The sequence below is a fragment of the Oncorhynchus keta genome, unplaced genomic scaffold, assembly GCF_023373465.1.
Source record: "Oncorhynchus keta strain PuntledgeMale-10-30-2019 unplaced genomic scaffold, Oket_V2 Un_contig_22751_pilon_pilon, whole genome shotgun sequence".
NCBI lineage: Eukaryota > Metazoa > Chordata > Actinopteri > Salmoniformes > Salmonidae > Oncorhynchus > Oncorhynchus keta.
In genome coordinates this window covers 10,781-22,737 of record NW_026283036.1, presented here as the reverse complement: position 1 = coordinate 22,737, position 11,957 = coordinate 10,781, and the positions used below count along the sequence as shown (strand labels likewise).

At 44.2% G+C, this 11,957-nt stretch overlaps 1 protein-coding gene across 1 annotated transcript; it reads left to right on the top strand.

Annotated features, from left to right (window-relative positions):
* Positions 1-624: 624 nt before the first annotated feature.
* On the top strand, positions 625-8,938 carry LOC118358537 (leucine zipper putative tumor suppressor 3-like). Its single transcript, XM_035736477.2, has 8 exons — positions 625-1,312; positions 2,391-3,267; positions 3,684-4,127; positions 4,425-4,529; positions 4,683-4,811; positions 4,887-5,078; positions 5,177-5,407; positions 6,074-8,938. Exons 2-8 carry the CDS (start codon positions 2,509-2,511, stop codon positions 6,992-6,994), a joined length of 2,781 nt encoding a protein of 926 aa, XP_035592370.2. The 5' UTR covers positions 625-1,312; positions 2,391-2,508; the 3' UTR covers positions 6,995-8,938.
* Positions 8,939-11,957: the final 3,019 nt, after the last annotated feature.

Genomic DNA, 11,957 nt, shown 5'->3' with positions numbered 1-11,957 from the left:
CCCCCACTTTAGCCCACTAGGGCACATTCTGCTATCTTTCCTTGTAACTATCTACTGTTTGTTTATGCATTTCTGTGGTTGTGTAGTTAGTTAATAAATGAATGATTTAAGAAAATTGATGTATGGATGACTCATAGTGAAGACTGGGTTCGTGCAGATAAGCAACACTTTACTACGTTTGGAATGAGACTAACATGAGGTAAAGTAAATACTTCATTAATCAGAAGACTATTTGATCAGATATAAAATATCTGAAAAGTTATTTTAGGAGATGGTAACTTTGTAATCTGAATATTTTCCTTGGTGCCCCGACCTCCTAGTTAATATAATTACAGTTACATGATTAATCAGTTTGATCGGGTAATACTAATTACAGAGAATCTTTGATAAAACTAAGTCTTCAATTTAATGATAGTAAAGACACGACAGCATCATATCTGATATTGATAGTATTTCAACTACAATAAATATGCATCCAAGCCGAAATGAAATCTTATCAGAAACAAGTTAGGTCGTTTCACAGCTGTATATATCCTTCGAACCGGTCAAACTGAAGTCATTTGGCAATCGTTCCCGTTTTTTTTGTAAGGCTACTTACTGCATCTTCTCTCCGGTCCGTCTTTGCTCGGTGAAAGAAGCAAATATTACAGAAAAAACTTCGGCGATGGCAATGAGATTCATTCTATCTATTTATGATGCTGTTCTGGTTCTCAATGGTTTATTTAGTCTTCTAGGGCAACATACTGTATAATGACAGAAAAGAAGCTGCGTGTATCTAATAATAGACTAGTTGTCTAACACTACCCCCATCAAAATGTCATAAATTACAAGCAGAAATCACAAGAACAACAAAAAACGGTAAAAAAAATATTTTTCTATATTAGCGGGTTAGGTTTGGGTACTGGCCTCCGATTTTCACTTTGTCACATATAGTTGCAGATGGGTTATTATCAATTGCGTGCGGGGTGCGGGTGAACGAACAGCTGATCTGCGCACGGCTACTGTAGGCCTACATATAGCCTTTGCTCATGTATGGTTGAGTGGCGTAAAAAGTGTCGTTTCTGCCGTGCACAAGGAGGGGCGTGTCTGGGTTGTGTGTGGTTACAGCTGATAGTCGCATCCGCCGCTTCCTCCATCATCATCGATACGACACCGACAGTGGCTGAAGTCGATAATATCGAGAGAGACAAAAACATCCACTGACCACATCCTAGGGTCCTTCATAACCGACCGGAAAGAGGCCAAGGAGCGTCTGCTAAATGACTTAAATGTAAATGTAAATAACGGACAAACGACTGTGTTGCTAAAAAGAGTACGTATCTTGTAGACAGGGCATACGGGTGTACTGGGGATACGGTATCCCAGACTACATCAATGCGGCTCGGTCTATGACAAATACATGTCCGTTTGAGAAGGATAACAATTCCAATCAAATAACCGTGAGTGTTTCGGGGAACGCAGTCGATTCAGTCTTGGTGCGATTCGAATGCTGATATAGTCGCGTTGGGATGGAGGGAGGAGTGAGAGAGTTGGATAGAATCGTGAAGGGCGGGAGTGAGAGGAGAGATCAGATCAGTAGAGAGACCGTGTGTTAGGTTGCTACTACAACTCACCACTGGAAGTAAATATTGTAACACATTGACACGGGAGGGGATTATGCCTGTGGCAAGAGCAACTCTCTCTCTCTCTCTCTCTCTCTCTCTCTCTCTCTCTCTCTTGTTTATCTCTTTTTTCTCTCGGTCTCTCTCTTCCTCTCTCATATCTAGACATTGAGGGCACATTATGTAGTAGGAGAGAGTTAGTGAGAAGCAATCACTCCATCTAGAATGCATAGTAGATTGAGAGGTGCAATCGTAGCCAACTGTAACCTGATGTAGCTGTAAACATCTGTAGACCTATACACAGACACACACAGACACACAGACACACAGACACACGCACACACACACACACACACACACACACACACACACACACACACACACACACACACACACACACACACACACATTACATTACATTTACACACACACACACACACACACACACACACACACACACACACACACACACACGTGTTGCACGCATAAGTAACATAAACTCAGAAACTATTGTAATGGTAACTGTAAAATTGGATGTTGCATACTACAACACTATTTGACTGGAGCTACACTGCATTTCACTGTGTATAATTTTTCAGATGATCCAACTCCATTCATTGTGTAAATATTACTGCCCCTGCCTTCTTCTTCCATCTGGATGAACATTGTGTGTGAGGGTACTTATGAACAGAACATGTTTAACTACTCTCTCTCTCTCTCTCTCTCTCTCTCTCTCTCTCTCTCTCTCTCTCTCTCTCTCTCTCTCTCTCTCTCTCCCTCTCTCTTCAGTGTGTGTGCATCCGGTTCCCCCTTTAACCCATGATGACCCACACTGCTTCCCAGTGTGTGAGGCAGAGTGACTCTCTGTCCCCCTTAACTTCTCACCTCTGACCCCTGACCCCTCGCCATGGGCAGTGTGGGTAGCGGGGTGGCAGGGGAACAGGAGTTTGCCATGAAATCAGTGGGCACTAGGACCACCCTGCCCCACTCCCCGGCTCTGTCTCGCCATTGCACCGCTGACCGTAGCTGCAGGACCGAACGGCTCCCCCCAGAGACAGTCTCAGAGGGAACCGCGTCTAGTGATGAAAGAGGAAGTGTTAGTATTGGTACCGGGACTGGAACTGGGACTGGGACTGGAACAGACCGGCCACCGGACTCTGACACAGACCATACCACTACAAAGGCATCCAACTGTGACCAGGAGGATCCATGGGTGGGATATGGGAACGGAGCAGGAAGGAGGGAGAGGGAGTGGGAGAGAGAGAGGGAGAGTAGAGGGACGGAAATGGAGAGCAAAGAGATGGAGAGAGAAAGAGTATGGGAGAGAGAAAGGGACAGGGCAGAGAGGGATAGAGATAGGGTAGAGAGGGATGGAGAGCGGGAGAGGGTTGAGAGAGAGAGGGAAAGAGAGAGGGTAGAGAGGGATGGAGAGCGGGAGAGGGTTGAGATAGAGAGGGAAAGAGAGAGGGTGGAGAGAGAGACACAAGGAGGTTTTGTGAGTCTGGATGTATGCAGTAACTTGGTGGGACTGGTGGGGAATGACAGTGGTACTGGGATGACTCCCCACCAACACAGAGAAACTGGAGAGAACAAAACCGACAATCACAACAACCCTCCAACCCACAACCCACCCAAAATCCTGCCTGTCTCTGGCAAACTAGAGCAGGTATGTTCCTCTTCTCAAACAAGTACTGTATGTGTGTAGCTATAGGGTCCTGTGTCTTATTGGCATGTTGGGTTAGCTCACAATTACATCACAGCAACACGTATACGCAGCTGTATCATATCATTGCAGTTACATTATGACTTCATAATTACACAGTTACATAAATACTTTTTTTTCTTATAACAACTGATGAAATAGAATGGTGAAAAGGTCTTACAAATAATTATTGGCATAGTATTTGACAATGATTTATATTGTCTACTGATTCAAGACAGTAATGTAAAGGCTTTAAAGTGTTGTTATACTAATAGTTTCCTTTCCAGTTTCTTCAGAACTTTCTTTACTGATATCCCTCATTTTTCTCCCCCTCTATCTCCCTTTCTCTCTCTGCCTCTTCCTGGCCTTCAACCCTCCAGAACAACTCGGGGCTGGTTCGTCCCTCTGCCTTCAAACCAGTGGTTCCCAAGAGCTTTCATTCCATGCAGAACCTCCTTGGCCCAACCAGTGGGGGTGGATGTGAGGGTAGGGGTGCGGGGGGGCAGAGAGAAGGAGGAGCAGGGGGAGGAGAACTAGTGGCAGTTCCAGAGGCCCTCCTCCTAGACCAGGACAGCCCAGAGATGGGCAGATGCCTGGCAGAGGGAGCAGGAGGGGGTAAGGGTAACAGAGGGGTCCATGGAGGGATGTCAGCTTCGGGGAGGAACTCCCTAACCAGCCTGCCCACATATGCAGGCTCTGGTTTGTGCTATGGGCCTCAAGAGGCCCTGGGGTCTCTCAGTGCTTCTACCAGCAATATCAACAGACTAGGGACCACAGCTGGAGCTGCAGTGGCTCTGGAAAAGCTGGAGCAACCAGGCTACCAGGTGGGTGCATTGCTTGCTGCTACGCAAATGGGATTTTTTAAACATAATGAAAGCCACTGCAGTCGACTCCTGATGAGTGCTAACATCCTTTTAGTGCAGTGCAGCTCAACCAGTAGCAATTCATGTACATTTGTTTTACTTTCTCTGGGTATCTGCATCTATCCAGTTTGGTACACTATCATACCAAAGCCACAGCAGGAGTGGATTGTATATAAATGTATGCAACTATTCCAGAACGGGCTGAGTGCCTCGTACAGTGACCGCTCCTCTTTAGTAAAGAGCTCCTCGTCCTATCAGCAGCTGAACCACCTGGGGGACACCCCAGCACCCCAACGTCCCACTCCTTCCTCTGATGATGTCATCCAAGACCTGGAGAACCGGCTCTGGGAGAAGGAGCAAGAGGTGAGAGCTGAAAGATAATTTTGGGGTCAATGTTCATGCGTGATTTATTTTCATAGATTTCATGAACGTAGCAATTGTCATTGCTTTGGGTTAGTCCCCAAAATCCTGTCCTCCTCTTCTGTCCTCTTTTTCATCTCTCCTCCCCTTTCCCAGGTGCAGCACATGTGTCGTAACTTGGAGCAGAGCGAGGCCGCCATCGTCCAGGTGTTTGAGGAGAAGCAGCGTGTGTGGGAGAAACAGATGGATGAGCTGGGGCAGAACTACGCCTCTCGTCTGCAGCAGGTGACCACACATTCCACAGCAGCGGTAACCAATAACAGTCTACCAAATGTTGATACTCTCTTCCTCTGTGTGCAGGTGACCCGTCGTGCCCAGCGCTCCCAGAATGGCCTGCAGGCCCAGATCACCCGTCTGTCGCAGGACAAGCGACGTCTGCAGGAGGAGATGGCTGCCCTGCTGGCCCAGAGAGAGGATCTGGAGAGGAAGTGTCTGCACTTCAGGATGGAACAGACTGACATACTGCCACGCCTGGATGAGACCAAGTGGGAGGTGTGTTTGTGTGTATGTGTGAGTGCGTGCGCGTGTGTGTGTGTGTGCAACTTTGTGAACAGCCTCCTCATAACACTGACCTACTATGTGTGGTCCAGGTGTGTCAGAAGGCAGGGGTGATCTCCCTGCTGAAGCAGCAGCTAAGGGAGAGCCAGGTGGAGCTGACCCAGCGGGCGGGGGAGATGGTGGCCCTCAGGGGCCAGCTGAAGGAGGCCAATTCCCAGCTTAGGGACCGGGAGGAGGCCATGCTGGGCCTCAAGAACTCATATAGCTCCAAGAGCCTGGAGCTGGAGAGCTGCCAGGGAGAGCTGAGGAGGACGCTGACCGAGGTACCTATACCCTGTTAGGTTCTTATTTTTCAGTAAATATCCCACGGACACTAGAGAAGCTTTAACCAAGTTTAATTTTTCCCAAAGGTTCTGTACAGCTGTAATCAGACTGCAAAAATGTCTCTCCATCACAGTTATATACATCCTACTTAAAACACGCCCTCTTTCCAATCCTTACAGTTTACGCCCAACTGGAAGAAGGTAACCAGATACTAAACCCTGATTACTCCCTGAAGGGGAACTGACCTCACCCATCACCTCCTGACCTTAACCCCTCCTTCACCTAATCCACAGATATCCATCTGTCTTCCCTATATCAACACGTTGCTCGCCTCTCCTCCATCAAACACATTCCAAAGCCTTCTGGCTTTCTACAGAGGACACTTAACTTCTGACATAAAACCCATTCTTTTCCACTCTTTCTATTCAAGGCTTCTTCTCTATAATTTATTTAATATCTCAATGTTCAAAGTTTAGCCGATTCCAACAACCCATACACATAGAAACCTGTAAGTCACCTATCTGATGACACTAACGTGTACACTACAGTATGGGTACAGTATACAGATGAGTTATCCTGTCCGTTCAGAGTTAGGGATGGAAGTGAAACTGAACCATGCACACACATATTGACAGACTCATACTATTCCTCATTCCCTTTGTCAGGTGTCTATCCTGAGGGAGAAGCTGGGTGTGTTTGAGGCTGAGGTGCTGGGTCTTCAACAAGCTCTGTGGGAGATGGGCGGAGGGGTTGATCCTGCCATAACCCAAACCCTAGGAGCTGTGGGGCTACTCCCACCCTGGGGGGCTCTCTACTGCCCCCGCACTCCCCCAGAGCCCTCGTCCACCCCTCTCACCCCCACCTCAGATGCCCTGCTCAGCCTCCAGAGTGACGAGGCAAAAGCCCAGCGGCAAGAGGTGCAGAGAAAAGAGAGGCAGCAGCGTGAAGAGGCCCAATGGCATGACATGCAACAGCGCCAGGAGGCCCACCAGCGCCTGAAAGCCCATCTATATCAGGAGGCTCATCTCCACCAGGAAGCCCAACTGCGCAAGGAAGCTCGACTTCATCAGGGGGCCCACTTGTGTCAGGAAGCCCACTTCCACCAGGAGGCCCAGCATAAGTGCCAAGAGACCCAGGTGGAATCAGGGAACCTGCGTGAGCAGCTGGATCAGCTCCAGGGGACCTTACGTCTAGAACGTCAACAGAGAGAGCGCCAGGCCCTTAGTTTCGACCAGGAACGAGACAGCTGGATTGACGAGAAGGAGCATGTGCTGAAATACCAGGCACAGCTTCAGGTCAGCTATGTGGAGACTCTACAGAAGAACCAGGCTCTGGAGCAACAGGTGGGACAGCTGGGGTCCAAACCCACCCCCACCCCCACCCCCTCATCCTCCTGCTCCCCTCCCCCACCACCGGCCCTGTCAACCTTCCCTCCCATGCCCTCAGTCCCTCTCCCTGCTCCCCTTTCCCTAACCCTCTCCCCACCGCCTTGTGAGGACATGAAAGGTTCCCCTTCCCTCCTCCAACTGCCCACCCCCTGGGCCGGACCCTCACGTCTAGAGAGGATAGAGTCCACTGAGATTTAGAGAGGCTCCATTTTATTTAATATCAACTTGATTACAAACTACACAATTGGATATACTACAAGACAGATTAAACTACAATGCAGAACTGCACAATATATAGTGAAAACAAACAATGCAAACTGAACAGCAGAGAACCATACAATTGAGTTTAGACTATGAACACAAACTATAAAGAGCATAGAAATACAAAAAACATAAACTGAACTGCTACACTGTAGAATGCAATATAAACTATCATTGACATGGTTTAGGTTAAATATTGAAATTATTTGCCTTTAATGTAAAGTATCCAGGCAGTCTTGGTGGGAAGCAGTGACACTTAAAGGGAAGCAAGGATAGCACCAAAAGTTTCAAGACAATAACATTGTAGCTTGATAACGTTATTCCTCTGGAAGTTTTAATGCAAACCTGGAGAGTAGTTTGCCAAATTGCATGTCTATGGTAATGAGACATGAGGTCAGGAGATAAGAAAATCATATTTTAAGAAGATTTTAGATGATAATCAAGAGTGATATTTTGGAGAATGTGCTTGTCTTTGGCATTTCTGGGGTGATGATACTCTCAGGTGTGTGAGGGGATGTTTTTGGAGACCGTGGTTAAAATTGGGGATGAAGACTCACAAGTATTTTTTAACATGAGGAAATTAGGAAAATAGTGGTAAAGGTGATTGGTAGTTGGTTGGTTCCGTTTCAGAAAATATCCTCAAATGGCTTGAGATTAAATGTAATTGACTCTGAATGGTTCTTAGTGTGGGGCAATTGGAGAGCCTGGCTCTCTGACACTGCAAACCGTCTGCGGTACCTAAAGATGAACACAAGGGGTCAGCATTAAGTTGTGTCAGGGCTAGAGCCCAACTGATTGTATAGGTTCACTGATATTATCTGCCAATAGTGGCCTTTTAACACTATATTGGTATCGTCCGATAACTCCAACGATAAGCGATATTCAAGAAATAGTGTGAAAGAAAAGGGAATCTAATGCATTTCTGTACACTTGCAGCCATTCTCATGGTGTGTCATTATTGTCACAATGTATGAAATCAACATTTGAAGTATAGTTATTAGACAATTTTGGATGGCTATTTAGGAGAATTCAGTGTGGAAAAATTACACTTTTTCTTATTGTATCGGTATGTTTTGCGGTCCCCAAGCTCTTGACAGGGCTCCCCACCAGCAGAGAAAATGACTTTATTCCATGGTCTGGGAAAGAGACAAAGCAGCACACTGGCTTTACTCTGATATTGTTGTTATTTATACTTTCAGATAATGCATTTATGACCAAAAGTGGGATGAGAAAGTGACAATAGTGAGCAGAAAGAGAAAGGACAGAGGTCAAACTGCCTTCACATGTAAAGATAGACGAGTGAGAGTACTGTCTCCAGGCCTTTTAAATCAGCAAGGCTGGGTGCACATTTTTCAAAGTGGGATTCAGCTCATAGAGTTAGAGAGCCACACAAAGAAAGACATTGCCTTCCCTAGATATGGTTCAGATTTACTGCACTGTGTCCTGCTGAGGAGGTCAGACAGAATGTGGACATGTTTATTCCGTTATTATTCTTGTGAATCGGCAGAGTGTTATTTGTTTATTCCAGTATATCAAGATAGTTAGACACTACCTGTGAATATTTTTTTAAAGATAATTGTGACTATTATCATCGTTATTATTCTTGTGAATCGGCAGTGTTACAAGCTTTTCTTTAATGTTTTTTTTTACTGTATATATGAATGCTATATGACTCTACTACATGGTACAACCACATCAATCATCTCCAAAGCCATTGTTTGTTGACTTTTAATGTTGTTGATATCAGTGTAATTAATATATTGTTTTAGAGAGCGAATTGTTATTTACATTTTTTATATTTATGTTACTGTAATGGCTTGACAAAAGTCTTTCCTGGCTAAATCAAACTGAATCAATAAAGATGCAAGTAAATCAACATTATTTTGTCTCCAGTGCTTGTCTGTAATGATTAGAATATCAATACAAAGGAAATAAAATGATTCTCTCTTAAATATATACAGTACTTACATAAATATGGATGTGATATATCAGCCGGGATATATCAGTCAATATACACTACCGTTCAAAAGTTTGGGGTCATTTAGAAATGTCCTTATTTTTTAAAGAAAAGCAACAACAAAAAATGTCCATTAAAATAACATGAAATTGATCAGAAATACAGTGTAGACATTGTTAATGTTGTAAATGACTATTGTAGCTGGAAAAGGCTGAGTTTTAATGGAATATCTACATAGGTGGGTTCGATTACAGGCTGAAAATGGCCAGAAACAAATACCTCTCTTCTGAAACTCATCATGCTATTATTGTTATTGGAAATGAAGGCTTTTCCATGCGAGAAATTGCCAAGAAACTGAAGATTTCGTACAACGTTGTGTACTGCTCCCTTCACAGAACAGTGCAAACGGTCCCTAACCAGAATACAAAGAGGAGTGGGAGGCCCCGGTGCACACTGAGCAAGAGGACAAGTACATTAGAGTCTCTATTTTGAGAAACAGACACCTCACAAGTCCTCAACTGGCAGCTTCATTAAATAGTACCCGCAAAACACCAGTCTCAACGTCAACAGTGAAGAGGCGACTCCGGGATGCTGGCCTTCTAGGCAGAGTTTCAAAGAAAAGGCCATATCTCAGACTGGCAAATAAAAATAAAAGATTAAGATGGGCAAAAGAACAGACACTGGACAGAGATATGGCTTTTTCTTTGCAACTCTTCACTGCTGACGTTGAGACTGGTGTTTTGCTTTTCTTTCAAAAAACAAGGACATTTCTAAGTGACACCAAACTTTTGAACAGTAGTGTAAGTCAATATATATATCAGTCAATATATAGCAGTCAATATATATATCAGTCAACTTTTGCATCCATTATAATACTGCTGTTGACACACACACGTATTCAGTGTTTTCTGGGAATATCTTATCTAGCACAGTTGTGGTTACATCAATATAAATATAACAGTATATTGATCAGTGGCTCAGCTGGAGATTTTTAGACTTGAAGAATGAACAAAGAATTGCAGGTTCCGTTGCAATTTTTTTTATTTATTGTACGCTTGTAAATGTAAAACACAATGGTTCATCTGACAGGCAATGTCTGCTTACTGTCACTATCTGTCTGTTGACATTTACTGTCTGTCACAGCCTGTCTGTCTCTCTATCTGTCTGTCACTCTTCTTACCACCACAGCAGAAGGACCTAGAGAGGGCAGTATACAGACGGGTACTAAATGAGGGTCTCCTGGGCTACCCTGTGACTGCAGCAGAATCATCTGTGCTTCTACGTCTGCATTGCTTGCTGTTTGGGGTTTTAGGCTGGGTTTCTGTACAGCACTCTGTGACATCTGCTGATGTAAAAAGGGCTTTATAAATACATTTGATTGATTGATATGAAATGACACATTAACAACAGGGCCTGTAATCCACTGTATGCAAAAGATGCAGATGACCTTTCACTATTTACAGTGATAAAGGATTTCATCAAGAATGTTGACTTTTGATCACATTTAAGGAAACCTGGACATTTGTTTTGTGAAGAGCTACAATTGAAGTCAGAAGTTTACATACATTTAGGTTGGAGTCATTACAACTTGGTTTTTCAACCTCTCCACAAATGTCTTGTTAATTAACAAACTATAGTTTTGGCAAGTCGGTTAGGACATCTAATTTGTGCATGACACAAGTAATTTTTCCAACAATTGTTTACAGACAGATTATTTCACTTATAATTCACTGTATCACAATTCCAGTGAGTCAGAAGTTTACATACACTAAGTTGACTGTGCCTTTAAACAGCTTGGAAAATTCCAGAAAATTATGTCATGGCTTTAGAAACTTCTGATAGGCTAATTTACATCATTTGAGTTAATTGGAGGTGTACCTGTGGATGTATTTCAAGGCCTACTTTCAAACTCAGTGCCTCTTTGCTTGACATCATGGGAAAATCAAAAGAAATCAGCCAAGACCTCAGGAAAAAATGGTAGACCTCCACAAGGACGGTTTATCCTTGGGAGCAATTTCCAAACGCCTGAAGGTACCACATTCACCTGTACAAACAATTGTACGCAAGTATAAACACCATGGGACCACGCAGCCGTCATACCGCTTAGGAAGGAGACGCGTTCTGTCTCCTAGAGATGAACGTACTTTGGTGCGAAACGTGCAAGTCAATCCCAGAACAACAGCAAAGGACCTTGTGAAGATTCTGGAGGAAACAGGTACAAAAGTATATATATCCACAGTAAAATGAGTCCTATATCAACATAACCTGAAAGGCCGCTCCAAAACTGCCATAAAAAAACAAGACTACGGTTTGCAACTGCACATAGGGACAAAGATCGTACTTTTTGTAGAAATGTCCTCTGGTCTGATGAATCAAAAATAGAACTGTTAGGCCATAATGACCATTGTTATGTTTGAAGGAAAACGGGGGAGGCTTGCAAGCCGAAGAACACCATCTCAACCGTGAAGCACTGGGGTGGCAGCATCATGTTGTGGGGGTGCTTTGCTGCAGGAGGAACTGGTGCAATTCACAAAGTAGATGGCATCATGAGGCAGGAAAATTATGTGGATATATTGAAGCAACATCTCAAGATATCAGAAAAGAAATTAAAGTGAATGGATCTTCCAAATGGATACTTCCAAAATTGTGGCAAAATGGCTTAAGGACAACAAAGTCAAGGTATTGGAGTGGCCATCACAAAGCCCTGACCTCAATCCTATAGAAAATATGTGAGCAGAACTGAAAAAGCATGTGTGAGCAAGGAGGCCTACAAACCTGACTCAGTTACACCAGCTCTGTCTGGAGGAATGGGCCAAAATTCACCCAATTTATTGTGGGAAGCTTGTGGAATGCTACCCGAAACGTTTGACCAAAGTGAAACAATTTCAAGGCAATGCCACCAAATTCTAATTGAGTGTATGAAAACTTCTGACCCACTGGGAA

What these genes read in the sequence shown, in the direction of transcription:
- LOC118358537 (XM_035736477.2), top strand. Translation starts at nt 2,509, where the DNA reads ATGGGCAGTGTGGGTAGCGGGGTGGCAGGGGAACAGGAGTTTGCCATG. An exon ending in TCTCTGGCAAACTAGAGCAG is followed by an intron (nt 3,268 to 3,683) that starts GTATGTTCCTCT and finishes TCAACCCTCCAG; the next exon opens with AACAACTCGGGGCTGGTTCG. An exon ending in TGAGGAGGACGCTGACCGAG is followed by an intron (nt 5,408 to 6,073) that starts GTACCTATACCC and finishes TCCCTTTGTCAG; the next exon opens with GTGTCTATCCTGAGGGAGAA.